Source organism: Aquarana catesbeiana, linkage group LG13 (genome assembly GCF_042186555.1).
Source record: "Aquarana catesbeiana isolate 2022-GZ linkage group LG13, ASM4218655v1, whole genome shotgun sequence".
In the NCBI taxonomy this organism is placed as follows: Eukaryota; Metazoa; Chordata; class Amphibia; order Anura; family Ranidae; genus Aquarana; species Aquarana catesbeiana.
In genome coordinates this window covers 66,834,783-66,861,975 of record NC_133336.1, presented here as the reverse complement: position 1 = coordinate 66,861,975, position 27,193 = coordinate 66,834,783, and the positions used below count along the sequence as shown (strand labels likewise).

General features: G+C 42.9%; 1 protein-coding gene across 1 annotated transcript; it reads left to right on the top strand.

The window, feature by feature from the left end:
- Positions 1-70: 70 nt before the first annotated feature.
- Positions 71-27,193, top strand: JKAMP (JNK1/MAPK8 associated membrane protein). Its single transcript, XM_073609359.1, has 7 exons — positions 71-186; positions 3,661-3,752; positions 8,076-8,230; positions 15,071-15,277; positions 17,243-17,424; positions 22,081-22,157; positions 26,365-27,193. Exons 1-7 carry the CDS (start codon positions 183-185, stop codon positions 26,581-26,583), a joined length of 936 nt encoding a protein of 311 aa, XP_073465460.1. The 5' UTR covers positions 71-182; the 3' UTR covers positions 26,584-27,193.

The window sequence follows — 27,193 nt, the reverse complement described above, 5'->3', positions numbered from 1 at the left end:
TGCTAATAAACAGTTTTCCAATTACACAAGGTTTGCCAGCATTGCCCAGGGTAAAGATGGCTTCTGTAGCTACCACATCCCATTCCATATCACGTGATGTTGAGGACGTCACGATATCCGCAGACTCAGACCCGGAAGTGTTGGTTATGCCTGCAGATGGGTGATCCTGACCCTGGCTCTTGATGGGTGAGTGTATGGAGCTGTGATAGGAATAGAAGATAATGACAGCCACACAGTGGGGTCAATGTGGGGGATATGGCAGGCGAGGAGGGGGATGGGACTGCAGGAGGGGGGGCTTTGGTCCTGTAATAGAGGTGAGATGCAGTATATTGGGGGGGAAAGTCACAGCCAAGTGGACATGTCCTTTAATTAAAGGGTTTCCTATAGTTCACAAAGATGAATTTCTTTCTATATATAAATAGGAGGATTATATATAAAAAGGAATGTCTCTGTTTTTTTCAATCCCTACTTAAGTTGCTGTACCCTGTGCTGCCCCCCTGAAAAGCAATTCCCAGCGGATCACTTTTCAGAGAGTATTTGCTAGGCAGTGACACACTTTCTTCTTACTGCCTGTTTTACCCTGAAAAGCCCACATCACTATGCGGGTGCAGGATGGTTGCAGCACAGCCCCAATCACATGACTGGGCTGCACCAGATGGGGTAACATTTTTGCCATGGCCACAACATGTGTATAACCCCCGCCACACGCAGTGTTTGGTTATAGGTGGGCAGTTCGTAAAACCATGACTCAGCCACCTAGTTTTACCACTCCCCTACCCCAGCCGCAAGTGTGAAGTTGCCCATACTGTCCTGTCCATCCAGTGTTGTCCTGCTGCAATCTGCAGACCAGCTGCCATAGCTAAGGTCCCACACAACTGTCTTGGTCCTCCTTAGACCCCTTTCACACTGAGACGTTTTTCAGGCACTTTTGGACTAAAAATAGCGACTGCAAAATGGCTGCCCTGCAGTCTCAGTGTGAAAGTCCGGGTGCTTTCACACTGGGGCGGTGCGCTTGCAGGACGTTAAATAAACTCCTGCAAGCAGCGTCTTTGGAGCAGTATATACACTGCTCCTGCCCAGTGAACTGGATAGGCACCGCTGCCAAACTGGCGGCAAAGTGCCGCTGCAGCGGCGCTTTGCGGGTCGTCTTAACAGCTTTTCGGCCGGTAGGGGGGGTTAAAAGCACCCCGCTAGCGGCCAAACCCCCCCCCCCAAAACAACGGTAAAGCGCTGCTAAAAATACAGAGGGTGATGTAACAGCGCAGGGTGTGATGTGATCACATATGTTGGCGCAGATGATGTAATCATTATAATAAATACCAAATACCGCCAACGCCCCAGTGTGAAAGGGGCCTAAGTTATTGGATACTGATTGACGCTTCCGGGTTCAGGCATCCAGTCTTAACCCGCTATGATGTGTGCCACCTCCACCCATTGACTGTTGTTTGTCGGTGTTCCTGCAGCCCCCTGAGATATGTGGTTGGGATATATACCAGGAGGCTGAGGGAGCAGGGACACATCAGTCCTGCCTGTGCAAGAATGGTGGTGGGGGGAGGTGCTGGGCAAAAATCTTAAAAAAAAAAAAAAAAAAAAAAGTAAAACAAACGGTGATTTATACTGTGGGGGGAGAGGGAATGCAGGGAGCTATAGAGGATTTGGGTAGTGGAGGTCTGCTTTGAGGTTATCCTTGTTTGGGAAATCTCTTGGCCTTATGATTTATTTCCTATTAAAGGATAAGTTCACCTTTCTGAACATGTTACATCTGTATTTAGGTTGTAACATGTTCTGCAACCTTCCCCCGCACTTCTGATTTCCCTCCTTCCCTGTGACAGGGGGTGGGGGATCCCATCCCTGCATGCACTGTCACAATTTAAAAACAGCGTGGCTGTGCAGGCTTCCACCCACACAGCTGCGTCATTCATTCAGAGTTCTGGGAATGAACTACAAGTCTCATCTTCCACTTTGACAGACGGCTTGTTTTCAATGAACTGCATGGGCGCTGGTGAGCACCCTCATAGTTCATTGATTGTTTTTGTTCTCCAGTAACTGTTTGGCCATATGGGAGGTTCGGGCAGACAGCTATGCTGAGATTTTGCAGGTGCCCGACATTGCATATTTGATCTGCTGATTATGGGTGCAATGCTCTGCAGGCTCCTGAGAAAAAAATGAATAATACATGCACATTCAACCTACAAAAAAATTGCATTTATTATTTTTATTAATATGAACTTATCCTTTAATAGTAATGGAAATCACACCCTGACGAAGGGGTCCTGCGTGGCTCTAAATTGTCGCACTTTTCTGCTATGATGTGATTATTCTTCAATGAAAAAAATTTGGGACTTTGGCCCCTTCCACACGGAGGGCAGGCACCACTAGGAGCTTGCTTGTTCAGCGGGGGATTGTCCGTTGGTCCATGTCTGCTCCGCTTAAGCAGAGCAGACGCAACCCGCTATCCTCCTGTGGGGCGGTCGGATATAAACAGACCCCCTGTCCATTTACACCCGACTGCCATCTGATTCGATCCGCTAGACTGAAGGGGAATGGATCCCCACCGTTTTGGGGTTTTTTTTCATTAACTAGCGGATCGCAGCATATTAGATGTCGGTGGGTGTAAACAGATACAAGTTCGTATACAATTACCGATCCATAGAGGAGAATGGACCTAGCGGTCCGCCTGTCAGTTTTTTTCAGGTGGATCCGATCTGTCCTTTTCATGTGAAAGAATCTGAAGATTCATGTTGTACTTGCAAATATTTACATAGTTTCCACAGTTGCAGGTATTTTTTATTTTTTTTTGCAAATGCCGGCCTGATGAAGCCCCGGCTTGCCTGGGATACTCGCGTCATGTGTCCCAAAAGGCTTTAGTGCAATCTGCATCTGATGGGTTGTGCTGCTGTGCATTATGGGGGGGGGCAGAAGAAGCTAAGAAAGTCAGCAGAGAGATGACCTCATCATTCTGTTGCTGTCACCTCACTCTCTATTCTATACCTGCCTGCGTTACTTAATTGCAGCAGAGAAAAGTCAGGTGTTCAGGCCAGCAGAGATGTGTAATGCCGCGTACACACGGTCGGACTTTTCGTCTACAAAAGTCCGACAGCCTGTCCGACTGACTTTCGATGGACTTTTGTCGGACTTGCGGCAGACTTTCTTACAAGCGGACTTGCCTACATACGATCACACAAAAGTCAGACGGATTCGTACGTGATGACGTACACCGGACTAAAATAAGGAAGTTGATAGCCAGTAGCCAATAGCTGCCCTAGAGTGGGTTTTTGCCCGTCGGACTAGCACACAAACGAGCGGATTTCTGGGTCCGGCGGAGTTACGACGTAAAGATTTGAAGCATGTTTCAAATCTAAAGTCCGTCAGATTTGAGGCTGGAAAAGTCTGCTGAAAGTCCGGGGAAGCCCACACACGATCGGATTGTCAGCCAGCTTTAGTCTGTCGGCGTCCATCGGACTTTTGTAGACGAAAAGTCCGACCGTGTGTACGCGGCATAAGTCTTAGGTCTGGATGGGCAAATAAGACTATTCACATATGTGTATTTTTGCTGTTTGCTTGGAATCCAGCTTTAAGTGTTGAGATCATTATTTGAATGTTGTTTCCCTGGTTATGTTTATGTTTCTTACATCGATTTACATCCTTTGTAATTTTCAGCTGTGGAAACAGGCAAGACATGCATTGGCCTCTATTGCGGAAAACCTATCCTTTTCTCCAATGGTTCCAATGAAACGTACGGAGAGTGCGGGGTGAGTTTACAGAGTTGTAAAGTAAGAATGTGATCATTTGCTGGTTCCTTTCTAAATGTGCATTGCGTTGAAGTTTATAAATCTGTAGCATGCAGCTATTGGTAAGTTCCTAATTGAGGCAGGAGAAGTCGATGGGGCAGGATTTACGTTAAAGTATCTGTAAAGATTTTCTTTTATTTTTTATTCAATACAACAACACAGTAAAATTCTATTAGTATCTGTAATCGTCTGATATGCTTGAAAGCCTTTTCCATAGAACTTTCTTTCATCAACCCTCCCCAATTGCTCGGCTTGGGACTGGCATATAGAATGAGATCACACAGTTGCATAGGCATATTGTACACACATACTAGGGACAAGTTTAATAGGAGTCAATTAACATACCAACATGTCTGTGGCCTGTAGGAGGAAACTCCTGTGAACACAAGAAGCACATGCAAATCCTATGTAGTTTAGGGGTTCAAACTCCTTGTGCTGCAAGGCATAAGTACTAACCACTAAGCTACTGTGCCACAATTTGTTTAAAGCGGTTGTAAAGGCACAAGGTTTTTTACCTGCATGCATTCTACGCATGAAGGTAACCTTTTGTGTGCAGCAGAACAGAACAGAAATGGGAATGTTTCTAATCGACTGTATGCGATCATACTGCAAAAACCTATGTGGCTCCTGTCCAAAGTTAACCACTTACCAACCTCTTTCTGAGATTTGTTGTTTAAACATTATACATTTTTATTTTTTTTTCTAACACCCTAGAAAATAAAATGGCGGTCGTTGCAATACTTTCTGTCACACCATATTTGCGCAGCGGTCTTACAAGCACACTTTTTTTAGGGAAAAAATACACTTTTTTTTTAATTAAAAAAATAAGACAACAGTAAAGTTAGCCCAATTTTTTTTTTATATTGTGAAAGATAATGTTATGCCAAGTAAATTGATACCCAACATGTCACACTTCAAAATTGTGCCTGCTCGTGGAATGGCAACAAACTTTTACCCTTAAAAATCTCTAGGCAATGTTTAAAAAATACAATAGGTTTCATATTTTAAGTTAGAGGAGGTCTAGGGCTAGAATTATTGCTCTTGCTCTACTGATCGCGGTGATACCTCACACGTGTGGTTTGAACACTGTCTTCATATGCAGGCACTGCTCACATATGCGCTCACTTCTGCATACGAGCTCGGCGGGACGGGGAATGTTTAAAATGTTTTTTTTTTTCTTATTTATTTTACCTTTTTATTTTTTATTTTTACACTGTTCGTTTACATAAAAAAAAAAAAAAAAAAATGTGTCACTGTTATTGTAAACATCCCTTGTAATAAAAAAAAAAAGCATGACAGGACCTCTTAAATATGAGATCTGGGGTCAAAAAGACCTCGGATCTCATATTTACACTAAAATGCAATTTAAAAAAAATGTTGCTTTAAGAGCTATGGGCGTAAGTGACGTTTTGATGCCGCTTCCGCCCTGCAATGGTATGGAGATGGGTGGGGGCCATCTTCCCCTCACTCATCTCCATACCAAGCCAGGGAGAGGACCCGTTTGCCTCCGCCGCTACTGACGGCTCCAGTAAGCGGCGGGAGGAGGGCCTCTCCCGCCACCGATTAAAAGCAATCTTGCGGTGAATACGCTGCAGAGACCACTGTTATCAGAAACCGGACCGCTCACTGAAGAAGAGGATACCAAGTTTATGGCAGCTAGCTACTGCCATAACAAAGATATCCCTCTTCAAAGTGCTGACATATATCGGCGAGAGCCGGTCTGGAAGTGGTTAAATTTAGCTATAAGTAATAATAAAAGAGCTTTAAAAAAAAAAAAATGAAGGAACCCTATCATCATTTTAAAAGTTACAACGAGTATAACCAGGGCTCGACAAATCCCAGGTCACTATGATGACTATAAATTGCGTCCTGGCGCCTGGGCTTTTGTCAGCTGTCTACATTCGCTTCCACTTGCCAACTGCGCTATAGCCGAAAGACGGCTACAGCGCAGTCGTCCAGTTCTGGGTGGGCGTCTATTGATGTCCTAATCCACCCCCCCTGCAATGCGCATCGGGCACGCTCTGTGATCGCTGTGCCTTTTGGACACAGCTTATCAGATCGGGTCAAAGGGCCATGCACAGCGGCCCTTTACCATGTGATCAGCTGTGTCCAGCTGAAAGGAAAGCCAATGACCGGCTATGATGTGACAGGACATTTGATTATCAGTGCCCATAAATTCTGCCTTAGTGCAACCTCATCACCTCACATGAGTGAAGAAGAAAAATTACTTTGTTGCAAAATTTTATAAAAGTCTATACAGCATGAACATTCAGCCACAGTGACGGGGGATGACTATTGCACAACCTGGATAGTAAATAAATGTACCGCTATGTGTAAAATTATAAATATAAAGTGCAAATCTCTAAAATAACTAAATCCTACATATAAATGAATAGTCCATAAAATGAAAAAATTAAGAAATAAAACATGAAAAACTCTTCTTGTGATCAGTGTATCCACACAATTCCACCACAGTGATTGTTCGTCCTCAAAAGGAGTGCACACCACCACCAGTAAAAATGCACGCTCACCTCCCAGATGAGTCAAAACTCATATGCGGATCTCCCCACAAGCTGTTTGCTCTCACTTCCTCTTCCCAATCAATGGTGAGTAATCCAGATGGCTATTTTCTTAATGGTAACTCAGCTCATTAATATCCAAAGAAGCTGATCATCTCCCAGCTTGGCTCAAGATTCCATGAGTTCAGGACATGTAAATAATAAGTATAGTAACCTAACCGAACCAGTACTTGCAGAATGTTTGCAAAGAAAGTTGATCTCATGCAATGTGCACTTGCTGCAATTGTGCAACACACTTGTGAAGCCTGGCAAGTATATAAATAGCTTAGCAAGTCATTTTCAAACTTGCAGCACAATTGCTTGCTATCTGGGCAGAGAGCTCACCATGCAGCTGGAAGGTGGTTTTTATGCCATTAGAACTCCCACATTTGTGGTGCAACAAAGAGCAGATGTCAACACATGTATTAGGTGCTTTGTGACCCGGAACAGGGCGTTGTCTTGTCCCTTTGGCAAATCAGGACAAGCTAGGTGAATTAAAGAGGGAGTCCACCTGAAAAAAAAAAATATTAAAAGCCAGCAGCTACAAATACTGCAGCTGCTGACTTTTAATAAACGGACACTTACCTGTCCAGGGGTCCAGCGATGTCAGCAGCCGAAGCTGAGCAATAGCTCGGCTCTCGGCTGCTGCCCCTGCCATTCTCGGTGAGGGAATAAGGAAGTAAAGTATTGCGACTTCACTTCCCGGTTCCCTACTGTGCATGCGCGAGTCGCACTGTGCGTCCTAAGTGGTCCCAGCTATCTCCTGGGACCTGTGTGTTTCCCAGGAGACAGCGGGAGGGGGCGTGACTCCCCCGGGAGTCTATTCCCGGAGGTGGGTGCCGATACCTGTCTAATACAGGTATCTGCTCCCCCCTGAAAGGTGCCAATTGTGGCACCGTAGGGGGGGAGGAATCAGATGAGCGGAAGTTCCACTTTTGGGTGGTTGTAAAGGTGTTTTTTTTTTTTTTTTTTAATAACAAACATGTTATACTTGCCTCCATTGTGTAGCTTGTTTTGCACAGAGTGGCCCCCGAACCTGGTCTTCTGGGGTCCCTCGGCGGCTGTCTCAGCTCCTCCCCACAAGAACTGAACACCTTCATGAGAGCTCCCTCGCATGGTGTTTAGTTCTTGCGGGCGCGCTCCCGTGATACAGCCGGCGGCTATGGCCGCTGACTGTATCACTCGGCCCCGCCCCCTGGCGTGCTGGGTCATTGGATGTGATTGACAGCAGCGCGAGCCAATGGCTGTGCTGCTTTCAATCCATCCACTCTAGCCAGTCAACGGCCAGGCTGATTGGCGAAGAGGATATCGAGAGCGATCGCAGGACTTTCAAGGGGTCAGGTAAGTAAAACAGGGGGGCTGGGAGGCCGGGATTGACGGATGTTTTTTCACCTTAATGCGTAGGATGCATTAAGGTGAAAAAACGTGAACCTTTACAACCCCTTTAATAATGGACATAGATGAATGGATCAGCCATGACACTACACACTACAGTCACAACATTTGAGCCCATCATTACAAGGGAAGGGAAACAAACTGCACAGAAAATCTAACTGCATTAATACCTAGTTAAAATATCAAAAACATTTTAAAGTGCACAAGGCCTTTAAGCTATGACTTTGTCATGGAGGTAGGAGTCGAAGCAATTCCATGTTTTAAAGCTGATCTGTGGAAAATGTGTATTTTTTTTCACTGTGAGAAAGCCTAATGTGTTTCTGATTTCCAGGCTTGCCCACGAGGGCAGAGGTCTGATCCCAGCAGCATTTGCCGGCAATGTACAGGATCTCCGGAGCTTTATGACTGGCTGTATCTGGGCTTCATGGCAATGCTACCATTGATATTACACTGGTTTTTCATTGAGTGGTACTCTGGAAAAAAGAGGTGAGAGGTTTTTTCTTAGTTTCTAATATCATTGCTTTTCTAAAATGATGGTTAATGAGCTGTGATGTTTATTCTGACATGAGGGATTTTTGACAATATAGGTCTTTAATGCAAGACCGAAAATTAAAGCTTTGATTAATTGTTATGATGTCACAAATTTTTCTTATCGTACATTTTTCTTATCGTACATCACGGGACACAGAGCCATAGTAGTTACCATGTGGGTTATAGGCCACCTTCAGGTGATGGACACTGGCACACCCTAAGACAGGAAGTCCACTCCCTATATAACTCCTCCCACTACTGGGAGTACCTCAGTTTTTTTCGCCAGTGTCTTAGGTGTTGGTCAAAGTAAAATGTGCTGTGCTGAGCTCCACTGGAGCAATCCTTGCTGGGGCTAGCTATGCAGCCAGATCCATTCAAAGTGTCTTTTCAGGCCGAATTGAATGGTATCTGGGCCTCGTGGCGGCAGAAACAAGGTTTAGCCCGTACTGCTCTTTTTAGAGAGCTGGACCCCGGGATCCAAGTTTTTTACTGGCGGGGTGCTTTACGGGTCCAGGAGTGTGGGTTCCCTGAGGATCCCCGGTTCCTGAATGTTTGTAACGGAACCCACCGTGAAGGGTGAAGATTGGGTCTGTTGGTTTTACCACAGAAAACCCTGCGGCGGGAAAGGTAAGTGGAGTTCTTCTAAGGAATTTTTAAAATTTTCTTATGAAATGTCTCCTTTAAAAAAAAAAAAGTAAATGTTGTCATACCTAAGAGTCACTACTGGGGGCTGTACAGAGCACGTACCTTGTCATTCTTCCTTAGAGATCACGCTGTGTCAGAATCGGCAGGCTTTTCCTCCGGCTGGAAGCTCAGACCTCTGGTAAGTTTTGGGGGGGGGGGATTTTCTTTCACCAGACACCCCCCACCTGGACAAAGCTCTCCCTCTCTCCCTAGAAAGGGGGAAGCTAAAACGATCAGGCGATGCCACACCATTTTTTCACTGCCCCTGCACGGCGGCTGGTTTCAGGTCTCCTCTTCGCCATCCCTCCCTCACACACATGCCTATCCCGTCTGATCAGAGGCCTGCGCTCGCGCTGGAAAAACTCTTTTGAAAGAGAGAGAGAGAGAGAGGGGGGGAGGGCGATGTGGCGGAGGGGGCGGGCCTTAGCGCGGTGTTGGCGTGCAACAACGTCCAGCACGAGAGTATCTTTAAAAGCTCCATTTTTGCTGGCTGCAGATGTTGGAAGGGACACAAGAGCAAAAAGGGGCATGTAAGAGGTTGGTGACACAGGCATTCCCTTTACTAAAAAGCATCAGGCTGAGCGTTAATAGCAGCGGCAGTTGCTGGACTATTTGCTCAAGCAGTTGATGTGATCCTTCTGGTAGTACCTCTGCATTTGTGCATCGGGCTATGGTCGGAAGGGGGGGGGGTAAAAACACCCCAATAAAGGGCTCAAGAAGGACTCCTTCAAGCTCAAAAAAGCCTAAATGCATCTCTACAATGGCATCCTCTCCTGAGAGATCTGAAGTGGCTGGTCAGAGTGAGCCGTCAGGTGCTGCAACTGTTTCCAACACTGCAGCCCCTGTCTTTATTACTGAAGAGGTCTTCTTCTCAACCATATTGGGATTGGAGCAGAAAATAGCGGCTTTAATCGCATCCCAGAGTGGGACTAAGCACGATAGGTCCCCTTCTATTACCCAGGACCCTCAAATTGAGGAACCGGGGGCGGGAGATGATGAATTTCTCTCAGGGGACCAGGAAGAGGCTAATGACTCCTCTTCTGAGGGGTCAAATGCAGAAGGATCAGGTTCACAATCTGAAAGACTGATGGTGCAACCTCTAACTGAATTGATGCGTTCCACATTTATGCTACCATTAGCGGAGTCGGTTGATGAGCCCACTTCTTGTTTGGGTTCGCTAAAGCCTCCCCAAGCTATTTATGCTTTTCCTATCCATTCATTACTGAGAAAGCTTATGTATTCTGAGTGGGATCACCCAGATAAAAACTTTTTCGGAGGAAAAAACTGTTTAACACTTTATCCTATGGAGAAAGAGTTTAATAAAAAAAAATGGGAGATGCCAGCAATTGACGCTGCTATATCCTCTGTGAATAAAAGTTTGACTTGTCCGGTAGACAATGCTCAAATTCTAAAGGATCCAACAGATAAGAAGTTGGAGTTCCTATTAAAGAACACTTTTTTTTCTTTGGCAGGTTCAGCAATTGGTGTATGTTAATCCTTGAGAGACCAGTTTAAACAGGTGCTCAAGATTATTCCTGATCAGCAGGCCCAAGATTTGGCTGGGCTACTAGGGGCGTTATGTTTTGCAATAGATGCTGTGAGAGATTCTTTTCTCCAGTCCTCACGACTTGCGCTTAGGCTGGTGCATATGCGTAGAATACTATGGTTGAAAAATTGATAAGCCGAAGCGCCATGCAAAAAGCTCCTGGCTAGTTTTCCATTTCGCGGTGAACGGCTGTTTGGGGATGATCTGGATAAATACATCCAAAGAATTTCTAATGGGAAAAGTTCCCTTTTGCCAGTTAAGAAAAGGAGTAAGCGTTTTTCTTTTAATCGAGCTTCTTCAGTGCCAGGGACATCAGCCTCCAGGCAGTCACGACGACCTCCACCGTCAAGTTCAAGAGGTAAACCTCGGGGTCAAAAGAGGTCCTGGGGAAGGAAACCTACAAAACAAAATACTAAAACTTCCTTATGAAGGGGCATCCCCACTCGCTCGAGTGGGGGGAAGACTTCTGCAGTTCTCAAGGGTTTGGCAGGAACAGCGTCAAGACTAATGGGTGGCTTCCTCAATAACTCTGGGGTACAAACTAGAGTTCCGAGAGTACCCGTCTCCTTGTTTTCTCAGATCAAATGTTCCCAGGGATCCAGAGAAAAGGAAGTCTCTCTTTCAGGCATTGGACCATCTTTTGTCTCAAAAAGTGATAGCGGTGGTCCCCATGGAAGAGCAGGGATTAGGGTTTTATTCAAAACTTTTCACGGTTCCAAAACCAAACGGGGATGTCAGACCCATTCTAGATCTCAAAGATCTAAACCGTTTTTTGAATATTCGCACTTTTCGCATGGAGTCAATCCGATCAGTAGTCTCCATTCTACAAAGTGGAGATCTTCTAGCGTCAATCAACATCGAGGATGCTTACCTCCATGTACCTATTTTTTCCCACTCACCAGAAATATCTACATTTCGAGATAGAAAATCTTCATTTTCAGTTTGTAGCTCTGCCTTTCGGTCTAGCTACTGCACCTTGAGTGTTTTACAAAGGTCCTGGCTCCTCCTTTAGCCAGATTAAGGGCTCAAGCTATCACGATTCTAGCTTACTTAGACGATCTGCTTTTGATAGACCAGTCGGTAGCCTGCTTAGACCAGAGTTTGGTCACCACAGTCCGCTACCTGGAGTATTCAGGTTGGATTCTCAACCTAGAAAAATCTTCCTTAAAACCAACAAAGAGATTGGAATACTTGGGTCTGATCATAGATACGGCTCAGAAGAGGGTGTTCTTGCCCCAGGGAAAGATCGGTGCCATAAGGGAACTGATTCAGGGGGTCAAAGCAAAGAAGAATCCTTCTATTCGACTTTGCATGAGATTGTTGGGAAAGACGGTGGCTTCATTTGAGGCCGTTCCTTAAGCTCAATTTCATTCGAGACTACTGCAAAACAGTATCCTATCGGTTTGGAACAAGAAGACTAGACTTCCCAATGCGTTTATCTCCAAAGGTGCGCCAAAGCCTCAGTTGGTGGTTGATGGCAAAGAATCTGCAGAAAGGAAAATCCTTCCTACCAGTTACCAGGAAGGTGGTAACAGATGCCAGCCTTTTGGGTTGGGGAGCAGTCCTGGAAGAAGCGACTGTCCAAGAGAAATGGTCCAAATCAGAAATGACCTTGCCCATCAATGTTCTAGAGATTTGGGCAGCACGCCTGGCCCTGAAGGCCTGGACGCTAAGATTACGTAATTGTCCTGTCAGGATCCAATCCGACAATGCCACAGCAGTGGCCTATATCAATCACCAAGGGGGCACAAGGAGTCATGCGGCCCAAAGAGAGGTGAATCGTATCCTAACTTTGGCAGAAAACATACCTTGCCTATCGCCAGTCTTCATTCCAGGAATAGAGAATTGGCAGGCAGACTTCTTGAGTCACCAGCAGTTGTTCCCGGGAGAATGGTTTCTTCACCCCGACATCTTTCTGACAATATGTCAAAAATGGGGAATTCCGGACGTGGATCTGTTTACGTCCAGGTTCAACAAAAATATCGACAACTTTGTGTCAAGAACAAGGGATCCGCTAGCATGCGAAACTGATGCCTTGGTATTCCTGTGAAATCAGTTTTCACTGATTTATGCATTCCCTCCTGTTCTGCTGCTTCCGCGACTTCTTTGCAGGATCGAGCAGGAAGGGAAATCTGTGATTCTTGTGGCCCAGGAGATCTTGGTATGCAGAGATCGTAATGGGTCCCCTACCGCCGTAGATGGACCCATATTAAAGCGCACTCCATCATGGCTGTTAGTACCTCCTGGGCAGTGCATCACCAAACCTCCATGGCTCAAATCTGCAAGGCCGCAACTTGGTCTTCAGTCCATACATTCACCAGATTCTATCAAGTAGCTGTAAAAGGTCATGAGGATATTGCCTTTGGGCGCAGTGTGCAGCAGTATAAGTCCTCTGATCTCTTGGTGCCCTACTTTTGTTGTGTCTGCCTCCCTTCAATTGGCATTGCTATGGGACATCCCACATAGTAACTACTATGGTGTCTGTGTCCCGTGATGTACGATAAGAAAATAGGATTTTTTTTAACCGCTTACCTGTAAAATCCTGTTCTTTGAAGTACATCACGGGACACAGAGGTCCCTCCCCTCTTTCTGGTATACACGTGTATTGCTTTGCTACAAAAACTGAGGTACTCCCAGTAGTGGGAGGGGTTATATAGGGAATGGACTTCCTGTCTTATGGTGTGCCAGTGTCCATCACCTGAAGGTGGCCTATAACCCACATAGTAACTACTATGGCTCTGTGTCCCGTGATGTACTTCAAAGAAAAGGATTTTGCAGGAAAGCTGTTATAAAAATCCTTCTTTTTTTTTTTTTTTTTTTTTTTAATCATTTACCATTTCTTTTAGGAAAATAAAAAAACCCTGTGTTTATCATATTTAAAAAGCCATTGTGGAATATGTATTTTCAAAGGGTAAATCAAGGCAGATGGCTAGTACACATGTCTGTCTGAAAATGAAAAATTTTACTGTTTTACCTGCCACAGCTTTTGTAATTCTATTCAGTCCCTTTTTGGATTTATGCTCTTCTGCCATGCTGCTCAATCGGGCATGGGGTACTATTTAAACACATCTCTTCCAGTACCTGTTTTGGACAGTAAATCAGAAAAAAAAAAGAATCTGCAAAGCAGCACCAGAAAATAGTCAATTTCTAGGCTGAATGTGATGTGGCTGAATTTCGTAAATCGTAAGACTAGCTGAACAGAATTATGGAGCCTTTGGTGGATAGAACAATTAGCGTGACCTTGTCAGTATAAAAAAAAAAAAATCTTCAAACAGGGCAATCTGTAAAAGAGAAAAGTGAATACTTACCTCGCTCGCATGGCCAAAAAGCCACTCCATTCAATTCCACGCAGTGTTTCCTTCTCCTGAAATCCATGTGACTACAGGACACGGCTTGATTTACTAACACTGGAAAGTGCAAAATCTGGTGCAGCTGTGCATGGTAGCCAATTCGCTTCTAACTTCAGCTTGTTCAATTACGGTAAGGTTTGACAAAAACAAAAAAAAAACCTGAGCTGATTTCTATGCAGATCTGCACCAAATTTTGCGCTCCCCAGTTTTAGTAACAGTTTTAGTAAATCAACCCCAGTAGTGATCTGGGAGGAACTGTTGCGTGCACGTGACATTCCTGGAAGTGGACTTCAGCAGAGGATTTATTTTTAGCAGAGTGGTGTGGAAAAAGTACAGTAAGTATTTTCTCTCCTCTTTTTGCAGGTAGCCCTTTTTGTGTGTTGTTGTTGTGATTGTTTTTTTCTGACACTCACTTTTCCATAGTTGAGTATTTTCTTGTTCGATATTTTTTATTGAAAGCTCCTTGAGGGTAGGGACTGATGTGAATGTACAATGTATATGTAAAGCGCTGCATAAATTGACAGCGCTATATAAGTAACTGAAATAAATAAATAAAAAATAAATCTCAAAATAACAGTTTAAAATGAAGGCTAATAAAACAGAGCTGTCTTATAATGGAACAGTTTGTCCTGATCGGAGAAAAGATTGGGACCAAAGCCCACCATTATAGGCGTTGTAGACAATCATATAAGTGTAAATATAACATGAAAGAGAGAGCCAATAATACATGGTATAGGTTAGGTGGAAAACCCCTAACATACTTCAAGAAATTATAGAAAAGAGGTGAAAGGATGAAGGAGGAGCAAGAGAGGGGGAACGCAAGGAAATGATGAGTAAAAGCAAGAAAAGAGGGGAGGTCAGACACTCGGCTCGAGGCACAATCACAAGTAACAGCTTCAGCATAGCCCAAAGTGTCAAGGCTCAAAGAGAGAAGAATCAAAACCAGTTGGAAGGAAGTGGTGAACCCATGGCTTCCAAACTTTGCGATGTTTAGGGATTGTGTCCAGAATAGTAGCTTCTATTTTATTGTGAATCATGACTTGGGTCATCCTGTTTTTGGTCTCAAGCATACAAAGTGTCTTGGTCCTCCAAGCCTTCACTATGGTTTGCTTTGAGGCTGTCATCTGTTGCTGTAATAATCATAGCATTTATTATATTGACTTTACCTTCCTTTTTACTTTTTCTTTATTAAAGTCTGCTGTTCTTTATTTTTAGTTCTAGTGCATTTTTCCAACACATCACAGCCTTGTTTGAATGCACAGTAGCTGCCCTAATAACATTACTGGTCAGTGAACCAGTTGGATATTTGCACATTCGCTCCTGTGGGGTGGAGAAGCTTTCTGATTGGTACACAATGTTGTATAATCCCAGTCCAGACTATGTCAACACTGTGCACTGTACACAAGAAGCAGTTTACCCTCTGTAAGTATAACACTTGATTTTAGCATGCAATAAATGATTAAAAACCATGTTATTTAGTAGTGACATTATTACTACACCTTTTGTGTAATGACACATTCATGAATGCCTGTTGGTGAGGAGTCACAAACATTGTTTAGTACTTGATTTGTACTGTGATAATATATTAGTAGCGGTAGTAAAGTTCGCTCTTTGATTCATACCTACAGGTAAATGTATAATAAAGCTTACCTGTAGATACTTACTGTACCGTGCACCGTTTAGGAAATATTTACTTTTAGTAGCAGCCAGTGACGTCCCTAACGGTGCCCGCTGGAGGGCTTCGTTTTAAGGCAGTTTTTTGCGGTTTACTAACGCTTTAATGTTAAATGGATATGTGGATCAAAATTGCCCAAGGAATCAAATAAAACCTTTATAACTACATTGTACACATTTTTACATGGAAATTTGTAGGTGCTATAGGTAAGTATAACCACACGCTATTTATGATAAAATTACACAATTTATTAAATAGATATTATTGAAAAACACTACTTTAGACTAAAATCTAATAATTTACAATATGGTGCTTATGATAACATGGTGAGGCATGAGCTAGAAAGCGTTATTTATTAATGTATGTGTATATAGATATATTTTGTTTTTTTAAAAGGGTGTCTTTCTCTCTTTTAAATACATGGTGAAAGTTGCTGAAGGCACACCATTAAGGCCGGGTTCGCATGACATGCTATTGTGGCCAACTCTCATCACATGTCGAGGTTGGCTGCAGTCCGCATTCCAAAAGGGTCTTGTGCGTGTTTGGGTCCGGTTCAGGTGCGAATTCAGGCAAAAATTCAGACCTGATTCGCACCGGACTCCGGGCTGGGAACCACGGCTGGGTATATGTAAACCCGGCCTTGGCAAAGTATATTCAGAAAAGTTGAGAAGTAGGGTTCTAATGCAAAAGTGCACTAAAGCCAACTAACATAATTCAATCAATTCTCCCAGAATTTAAAACGGAACTTCTTTTGCTGTGTCCAGATAGGTTACCTCTAATGATGGTTATATTAGATCAGGATGGCTGCTGGGGATGCAAAGAATTCTACTTTTATTCATGGATATTACAGTTGGCACTCTTTTTTTCTGGGACTGTTCTGGCTATAGTACAGTACAGGGATCATTCACTCTTCCCTTTCTTTCCCTTCGTCCATTCACAAAAAATGTGTATCCTGATCGCTAAATACAAGGCGTTATGTGAACGGACTAGCGGAGATCCTGTCTTTTACCAGCCATGCCTCTTCCCTCATTTATCCTCAGAACACCCTGTATTCAGTGAACAGAATACAAGGCTGTTCTTGAACAGATGAAGGGAAAATAAGGGGAGAGCAATTGACGCAATCCCTGCACTGTGCTATAGCCAGGAAGTCGCAGCACTCAAAGCTCACAGCTGATGGTAGTATCTGGCATGATAAAACCAGAACTTTTAGCACCCCCAGCAGCCATCCTGTTGCAGTATAACCTGCATTAGTGATTACTTATCTGGACCCAGAAAATTTTATATATATATATATATATATATATATATATATATATATATATATATATATATATATATATATATATATATATATATATATATATATATATATACATTTTTTTTATTTGTTACCCCATTTTAAACAAGCCTAGAACGGCTCCAATGGGACCTTCTGAGGGGTCTTCCATACTGCTTGGTTCACTCAACATTGTACTCTTATCAATTAATTATCACTCCATTGAGAGTGATAAAGGGTGAGAACCTTGCAGCAAAAGCTTCTTCTTCCCTTTTTTATGTTTTTATTTTGTTTATTTATTTTTGAGCTTGTCCCTTTGGTCGGTACTGATATCTGATAACAGCTGAAAGCCATATGCACTGACTTATGTCTGAATAGTTTTCTATATCCCCAAACAAAAAATCCTGCAAAACCTCTTTCTTGCTGTTTTCCACAGGTACACAATTGTTTTTATTTATTATGCGTTCTGCTTGGTGTTAATGATGCTGCTGCGACCTCTGCTAATAAAGAAGATAGCCTGTGGGCTGGGAAAGTCAGATCGGTTTAAAAGTATCTACGCAGCACTGTATTTTTTCCCAATCCTTACAGTGATCCAGGCAGTAGGAGGTGGATTACTATGTAAGTTAACAAGCTTATTAAATCAAAAACTGATGAAAATTGCCCTTTTGAAATCTGTTTCTGTTTTGAATCGGATGTTCTGGGTCCTGATTGTTAGAATGGGACCTAGGACTCTCAGAGTGCCCAATCTCTGTACTGTGGGTGCACTTCCAGCATAAAGGGAGACATGCAAATATGTTGCCCCACGGGGGAAAAAAAAGCCCAGTCCAGTGGGGCTGCATATTTGCGAAGGTCAACCTAAAAGGGTTAATTTTGAAGAAATGGTAAGTTTGTGCACCAAGAGTGCCTGCATTGCTACACAGTGGTAGGTTGGGGGTTGTCCAAGTCATTTATATTAGAGTGCATAAGCCAACATGTTTCAGGGGCCACAAAACTCCCCCTTCATCATGACCCAGCCATAGGCAAGGCAGCCTGGGAGTCCACAGATGAATAATATCCTCTTTTCTAGGTAGTTCATTTACTTGCCCACTAACCCTAAGCTCCTTTTTTACTCTCTGTAAGGTTAAAAAAAGAGCAGGAATAAGAGGGTAGTACAATAGAAATCTGAAATCTACCTTGAAAAGAGGATATTCTTTTTCTGTGAGCTCCAGGCTGCCTTGCCTACGGCTGGGCCCTGATGAAGGGGGAGTTTTGTGGGCCCGTGTTGGCTAAAAGGGGTTGTAAAGGCAGAAGGTGTGTTGTGTTTTTTTTTTTTTTTTTTTTTTATCTTAATGCATTCTGTGCATTAAGATAAAAAGCCTTCTGTGTGAAGCAGCCCCCCTAATACTCACCTGAGCCCCATATTTTTGTCCAGCGATGTCCGGGACTCTCCCTCCTGATTGGCTGAGACACCGCAGCAGTGCCATTGGCTCCCGTTGCTGTCAGTCAGTTGGCCAATCAGGAGAAAGGAGGGGCCGAACCCCTGCTCTGTGTCTGAATGGACACACAGAGCTGCAGCTATGCTCGGGTGCCCCAATAGCAAGCTGCTTGCTGTGGGGGCACTCAACAGGAGGGAGGGGCGAGGAGCGCCAAAGAGAGACCCGTGAAGAGGAGGATCTGGGCTGCTCTGTGCAAAACCAACTGCACAGAGGAGGTAAGTATGTTATGCATGTAGGTATGTTTTTATTTTTTTAAACAAAACTTTACAATCACTTTAAGCACTTTATACACATTTGGAATAAAATGCTACCCTTTGGTCTCAAAAACTCTTGTGTAGCACTTCAATATTTAGGCTCGGACATTGCTTGCACATCCTGAGGTTTCAGTGACCAATTCTCAGCGTTTGGAAGAAGCCCACTTAACACTTTGTTGCCCTACTGGACCACCATCAGTACAGTTGTGATAAAACTAATTTCAAACCCATAAGTTCTATTCACTTAAAGTGGAACTTTAGTCAGAAAATGAAGTCCTGCTAGATAACTTCAGGCTGGCCCTTTTTAGCAGGTTTTGCTATGTAAAACATTGAAAATAAATTCCTATACTGTTAAAAATCCAGTAATACACTGTCTCGCCCTGCTTTGCACATGCTCAGCTGCTCTGTATTGTTAGGCACTGCCGAAGTTGTAGAGGCCGATCTGCTGACAGCCCTAAAGCGGAATTAAACTCTCCTATCCTTCAGGCCCCATTCACACCTCAGGCTCCAAAACGCTGGAGGGGAAAAAAAAAATCAATGATTCTCTATGGAGATGGTTCACATGTCCACTCCAAGTTGCCTGAAGCTCAAATGTTCTGGAGCTTTTTTTTTGTAGCTCAAATCGGGCAGAAGTGAGTGTTTTTGGTGCGTTTTTATACTCATTAAAATGAATGAAAACGCGTCATTCACGCGTTTTTCTGCTCAAATAAAAAAAGGAAAAAATAAAATGGTAGTAATTTATGAATAAATTAAATGTAAAATAAATACACAAATGGCTAAAAATCATCATAAATAAAATCAATATGTAATAATACATGAATGATAACCCATAACCATAAAAATATTTTATTATTAATAATAATACTAATAAAATAACAATAAATAATCCTTTTGGGGTTAGGGTGTTTAGTTGTTTATTATTAATAATTTTTTTTTTAAGGGTTAATTATTTGTTACTTAGTATTGAATGTAGTAGTAGTAGTAGTTCTGAACTCTAATCCCTTACCCTAACAAAAACATTATAATAATATTAAAAGCTGAAATGCTTAGCAACAAATGATGCAACAGATAATGGTTTTCTATATTGGCTAATAAAAATAAAAATAAATAATTATAACTGCGCTGTAAATTAATAGTACCTAAAAAGCGGCAACTCTGCTGTGAGATATACACAGAAAAACAGTTTGGTGATAAGGATAGAGCAGCGCTCTCCCAACTAAAATGTAGCAATGAGTGACAAATAACAAACCATAGAGCTAATAACATAAAAAACAGTGATAGAAAATACCTTAACTCCTTCAGATCCACGCTATAGCCAAATGACGGCTAAAGCGCGGATCTGCTTTGCTGGGAGGGCTTCAATAGATGTCCTCCCCTTTGCATGCTCGCCACGCCCCCCTGAAGAGCGCGTGCGTGGCGCGCACTGTGATCACCCGAGTCAATGAGACTCGGGTGATCACAGATCGGAGTAAGGGTCGATCCCGGACCCTTACCACGTGATCAGCTGTCAGCCAATGCAGCTGATCACGTGATGTAAACAGAAGCTCGTTTTTTTTTTTTTTTTCTCACGCTGATAGTGTGAGGAGGAAAAAAAGCTGATCACCGGCTTCTGTTGAAGGGACATATGTGCCCACTAGTACTGCCTGCCAGTGCCCACCAGTATATCACTGCCACCTATCAGTGCCCATCAGTGTAGCCTCATCAGCGTACATCAATGAAGGAGAAAAATTACCTGTTTGAAAAATTATTTAACAAAATATAAAACTTTTTTTTTTTTTTTTAACAAAAAATAAAAAATCTAGAGGTGATCAAATACCACCAAAAGAAAGCTCTATTTGTGGGGAAAAAATTCTGATAATTTAATTTGAGTACAGTGTTGTATGACCGCAATTGTCATTCAGAGTGACAGCGCTAAAAGCTGAAAATTGGTCTATTGGGGGGGGTTTAGGTGCCCAGTAAGCAAGTGGTTAAGTAGTAATAATAAACCACTTAATGCCCATGTCATATGAGCCAGTAATGTCAAATCGTATTATGATTTTAATAGTCCACATGAATTGGTATGGGCTTTTTTTTTTTCTTCAACAGGTAGCATGCAAACAAAGGTGCAAACAGTCATTGAATGGGAATCCTTCTTGTGATGATTTGTGGCAAATCACACTGACAAACAAAGTGACTATCCACCAACACACCAATGTCGCGCTTACCAGCTTGCACAAGCTGAATTGCGCCAAAATCATGCATATAAACGTGCTCAAACGCCAGAAAAGCACTCAAAAAAGCTACGCTCAGGTGTGAATGCAGCCTTGCAGGCAAGGAAGCTGCTGCTGTTTGATCTGCAACTGCCATAGTGCTGCACATGTGAACAGTTATGACACCAGACATTTGATGGTTTGACAGTTTGGTTGAGGACACAAGCAAATGTGACGGTTGGCAATCCCGGCATTCCAGGAATGTAACGGTTTTTGCAAACTATTGAATCAATGGGTTTAGTTCTGCTTTATGATTTACTGCTGTTCAGGGGCTCTGGACTTCAGCAAAATGGCAGCCTCCAGAAAGAAGAGACTGGAGCAATGCTGGAGGTAGTTACAGCACACACTAACTTTGATAGCATTATTATTAATGTGGAATGCATGTTCCTCGCTAAAGAACATTGTTATGGGTAATGTTGCCCTTTTAGGGTTCCAGCACTATCAATTTACCACTTCAAGCGGCATTATATGACTGCGCCTCAATAGTGAGTGAGTATTGTGATGTAAAAGTCAGTAATGCAATGTTTTATATATTAGTTTTGGGAGTCTATTTAAAAAAAAAAAAAAAAAAAAAAAAAATGAATTACGTCGTTAACATCCTGGATCTTATTGCAAAGTCCAATGTTTTTTCAAAGATCACATCATTAGGCAATGTTGTGAACAGGTTAAACTCTGCTCAGTAACCGATGAAGGCTACAGTGGTACTAACAGGGCCACTGCTGAAGTGATGATGGGAGGGAGAAATATTTCCAAAGCAAATTTTCAGCATTCAATACTTTTCACTGCACCATGCTGATTGACAGCACAGCTAATACAAGAGCAGAGCAGGCATCAAAGGAGGGTTTGTTTATGGCAGCTAAGGAGGAAACCTAGTTAAAATTCTGCACATGCATAAAACTGTTAAAAGCACCACAGATATGTTTTACAACATTTAAGTTTATTGTATACAGCCATTTTAGATATTAATGTTTGGTGGGTTTTTTTTTTTTTTGTTTTTTTTGTTTTTTTTTCTTAATGGCTCATCTCATTTAGCTAAATTATGTTTTAATATTACTGTTCTTTTACAACCTAGTACTGTTTTTTGTGGGGTTTTTTTTTTGGGGGGGGGGGGGGCTGCTGCTGCTGCTGCTATTGTTTTTAGAAGAGAATAGTGTATTAGTCTTCTCTGTATAAGTTTGAATTCTTTAGTATCCGTGTATTCCTGTGTTAGTTATGTATAACCATTCAGTAGGCAGCAAACAGCATTATTGGGATTTTTCCATCATCTGAAGTTTTTTCTTTCTTATTGTTTTTAAGATTATGCCTTTCCATACATTATTCTGGTATTATCTTTAATAACCCTGGCGGTATACATGTCTGCTTCAGAGATAGAGGTAAGAAATCAGCACCATTCCTTTAGTTTGTGCTCTTCTCATTGTTCTACTGCAGTGGTCTCCAAACTGCAGCCCAGGGGCCAGATGTGGCCCTTTGTTTGCCTTTATCTGGCCTTGGGACACTATTTCTCCCACAGATATGAGGCACTATACCTCCACTGACACCAAAGATGGGACATTATTCTTCTCACTGACACCATCAATGGGGCATTATTCTATATTGCATTTCTACTCCCACTGGCCACAGTCTGGTCCCCCAAAGGTCTAAAGGGCAGTAAACTGGCCCGTTGTTTAGAAAGATTGCAGACCCCTGTTCTAGTGTATAAAATCTGCAATAGATGGACCCCGTTTACATCTGAGATTAGGGCTGTCAGCAGATTTCTATGGCAGGAATCGCAGGCATGCGCAAATGGCTGCGGGTTCTCAGCCTGTACAAAGTACTGACAGGCTGGCCTGAGCCATGGCATGGCATGTATCTGCACATCCAGCATTTACTTGTGTTTATGAACAAAAGATCAATGTCCAGGGCTGGTTATATGTCCCTGCCCACAGCTAACCGCTGGATATGTAAAAAACAGCAAGAAGCGCCAATCTAAGTGCAGTATCATGAAACTTTAATGAGATAATTATAAACGGACAAACAGCCAAATGGCTACTCACAAAGATGAAATAGGTTAAGGCAAGGACAAGTAATGGGTCCAGGGACGTCCTCCTCAGATGTGGGTAAAGTGCATGGAGCAGCTTCTCCTGGAAGCGCTGTCCACGTTAGGATGTGCAAGTAGTCACCGGGGTCATCGCTGGGTGCTGGGCTGCAAAACGATGGAGGTGTCCGCAAAGACAACCAGCGTCTCTAAGTGGACATGGAGAGCCAGAGCCGTCGCAGTAGACAGGAACCGGAAGACAAGCGTGGAACGCAAGGCACTTAGTCCAGGAACCAACAAAGCGGAAGTGACGTATGGACGTGTTGGATGACGCGTTTCAATGCTTCCGCATTTTCTTCAGATATATTTTTATATATATATATACATACAATTTTTCTATATATATATAATTTTATTGACTATCACACCCTGGATGTTTTTTCACATTTACTTTGGACTCTTTATATGCATGTTTGTATGTTCTAGCGCCATTTATCCTTTTTTGTAAACCGCTGGATATCCTGATGCATGCGAACAGCAGCAGATAGCCGAAGCTCCTGGCACCCCATCATTGCTTTGTACAGGCTGAGTGGCCGCAGCTGTTTGCACTCACTTGTGATTCTTTACACGTGGATCCACACATTTTTGCAATAGGAATCTGCTGACATCTCTAAGCAGAGGTGTAAATTGGGCCTTATTATATAAAAAACTTACAATTTAGCAATATCCCGCTGTTCAACTGACTCTGCAATCACCTTATTCTTATGAGTGGCATCATAATGTTTGTGTAGGAATCTTGCAGTGGCTGCACAACCCCTGTTATCTTCCAGATGCTCTAATATGCAATTCTTTTTTTTTTGTAGAAAACTGGCACTTGGCTCTTCTGGGCCGTACACACGATAGGATTTTCCGACAACAAATGTTCGATGCTTGTTGTCGGAAAGTCCGACCATGTGTAGGCTCCATAGGACATTTGTTGTCGGAATTTCCGCCAACAATTGTTTGAGAGCAGGTTCTCAAATTTTCCCGACAACAAGACTTGTTGTGGGAAATTCCAATAGTGTGTACACAATTCTGACGCACAAAAGTCCACGCATGCTCGGAATCAGGCAGAAGAGCCGCACTGGCTATTGAACTTCATTTTTCTCGTCGTACATGTTGTACGTCACCGCGTTCTTGACGTTCGTAATTTCCGACAACATTTGTGTGACCGTGTGTATGCAAGACAAGTTTGAGCCAACATCCTTCAGAAAAAATCCATGGATTTTGTTGTCGGAAAATCCTATCGTGTGTACATAGCATATCTCTTTTCATGACTTATGATTGGCTCGTAATTTAAAGTGCAACGTTAATGAGCAATCATAAGCCATAAGCGTGGCTGGAGCAGAGTATTTGCATACTAGACCACCGCCTGTTGCCTGTATAAACATTGTGATGGTAGTTTATAGAGAATAAAGTTAGCACAGAGGTTATTATATATGATTATTATTATTTAAGGTACTTGTATAGCGCTGTCAATTTACAAAGAGCTTTACATATACATTGTACATTCACATCGGTCCCTACCCTCAAGGAGCTTACAATCTAAGGTCCCTAACTCACATTCATCTACTAGGGCCAATTTAGACAGAAGCCAATTGACCTACCAGCATGTCGTTGGAGTGATATATATAATCTGATCTGAAATTTGTGGGGTTGTTTTGTTCACCAGCTTCTTGAGGATTGACCACAAGTTCTCAATAAGATGAAGGCCATGGACCTAAAATTTTGATGTTTTGTCTCCCAAGCCACTTAGTTATCACTTTTGCTTTTTGGCAAGGTGCTCCGTCATGCTGGAATAGGCATTGTTCACCACCAAACTGTTCATGGATGGTTGGGAGAAGTTGCTCTTGGAGTATGGGTTTTTTTTTTTGTACCATTCTTTATTCATGGCTGTGTTCTTAGGCAAAAAAAGTGAGTGAGCCCACTCCCTTGGCTGAGAAGCAACCTCACACATGAATGGTCTCAGGATGCTCAACTGTTGGCATGACACAGGACTGATGGTAGCACTCACCTTTTCTTCTCCGGAGAAGGTTTTTTCCGGATGTCCCAAGGAAAGGGGATTCATCAGAGAAAATTACTTTACCCCAGTCCTCAGCAGTCCAATCCCTGTACCTTTTGCAGAATGTCAGTCTGTCTCTGATGTTTTTTCCTGGAGAGAAGTGGCTTCTTTGCTGCCCTTCTTGGCACCAGGCATACTCACACCTGCCTGCTGCAATTCCTGAGCAAGCTCTGCACTGGTGGTGCCCCGATCCCACAGCTGAATCAACTGTGTGAGACGGTCCTGTCACTTGCTGGACTTTCTTGGGCGCCCTGAAGCCTTCTTCACAAATGCAGTGGAAATGTTTTTTATGGGATTAAGTTAATTTTCATGGCAAAGAGGGACATGGCAATTTGCATATACTCCACAATGTTATGAAGAGTGATCAGATGAATTGCAATCATAAAAACTGCGGCAGCAGACTTTGTGAAAATGTATGTGTGTCATTCTCAAAACATTTGGCCATGGCTGTACACTCAAGGGACCATTTATTGCATTTACTGCCAGAAGATTTGAATACATTAAATCTGACAGGCATTGGGTGGACAGTGGTGTGTAAAATTGTATACATACATACATATACTGTGGGGCTCCAGTGGTAAGTGCCACTAGGCATAATTTGGGAAATCTAAGGCTCCTATCATAATAAGTAATTTCCTTGCACTGATTGAAGGATGAAACCTGATTGGTTGCTGTAAAGCCAGCCATAGACAGTTTGAATCTCAGCCGGTTCAGCAGGGACCGGCTGAGATTTTAACTATGTATGGGTAAGCTGATTTTACCCAGGTTGATCGATTGATCAACTTGGGTACAACCAGCCTGTTGGATTTTTTTTACATGTGATTTTATTACCAGCTGCTCTATAGCCGCTAGCAAAAATCACTATGTGCTCCTGGCAGGGATGGCTCCCTCCTGCCGGGAGGACACAATAGTTCAGCAGTAGGGATTCCCTCATCAACACTGACTGTGTTAATGGTGGAATCGAGCAGTGGTGTTTTTTTTTTGTTTTTTTTGTTTTTTAAATTTCCCTGCAACCCTTGGTTGCAGGAAATAAAAGTGTGCCATCTATGGCTTCTTACCAATAGTCCTTTTTGGCTGGACTGCTCATGCTGCCTTTACCTGCTGTTATTAATATAGTAAAGTGGGGATGAATGAACACTCTCCAGTAGTACAATGTGGGTATAGAGCAGTGTTTCTCAACTCCAGTCCTCAAGGCGCCCTAACAGGTCATGTTTTCAGGCTTTCCATTATTTTGCACAGATGATTTGATCAGTTTCACTGCCTTAGTAATTACCACAGCCATTTCATCTAAGGGAAATCCTGAAAACATGACCTACTGAGGCGCCTTGAGGACTGGAGTTGAGAAACACTGGTATAGAGTATATAATTTTACATTGCTTTTTCTTTACAATTATTTTGTATGTCATAAATGCAATAGAAACAGACCATCATGGTTTTTTTTTTGTTTGTTTTACTTTTGTTCCAGTCTTTTAAGCATCTTCTGATAAAGAAGAAAAGATTGATTGTCCTCTTCAGCCATTGGCTAGTGCATGCATATGGGATCATCTCCATTTCCAGAATGGATAAGTTGGAATGGGACTTGCCTCTTCTCGCACTGGTTCCAGGGCCTACCCTCTTCTACCTGCTGACCGCCAAATTTACAGACCCAGCACGGATACGTCTGGAGGAAGGCAGTGCTCATTAATGGACAAAACAGCCCAGGAAGCTATGAAAAAAAAAAGGCAAATGACTAAAATATGTCAGCATGTCTGGACATATTTGAAGTGCACTTGTTGTCTACTGGACACAGCCATTTTGTTTGCTGGACCAATACACATTAGAACCCAGGAATGCCCCATCACCTGCAGGGGGTGGGCTGACCAAAAAATAATGGGAATGCAGCTAATCGATTGACTCGTAGCTAGTGACCTGTCGGAGACATAATCCACTGTGCTGCCTCAATCACATTTGTCATCACAGATTGCCCATTGTTGGTTCCACTATGCATGGATGACCAGTATATTTCAACCTCCTGTTGGAAAACCTTATTCCTGTAGATTTGCAAGCTTTTAGAAATGTGCCCTGTTGACTAAACCACGCCAAAATGAAAAGTATAAATACGCAGCTGGCAAGTTTTGGCTTGCAGTGTATGATGGGACTGTCACTGTAGTGATATTCAGAAGGTGGCTATGGTTGATTATGATGTCGAATTTAGAAAAGTGCTGCTTGGCTGCAAAACTACACTAAGTACAGATTGGTGGAGAGGGTTGGGGTCCACCTCCTACTAGATGTTTAAAGTGGTTGTATAGGTAGAA

Coding starts and splice junctions, on each gene's coding strand:
- JKAMP (XM_073609359.1), top strand. Junction 8,231..15,070: donor TGGTACTCTGGAAAAAAGAG/GTGAGAGGTTTT, acceptor CTTTATTTTTAG/TTCTAGTGCATTTTTCCAAC. Junction 17,425..22,080: donor AGTAGGAGGTGGATTACTAT/GTAAGTTAACAA, acceptor ATTGTTTTTAAG/ATTATGCCTTTCCATACATT.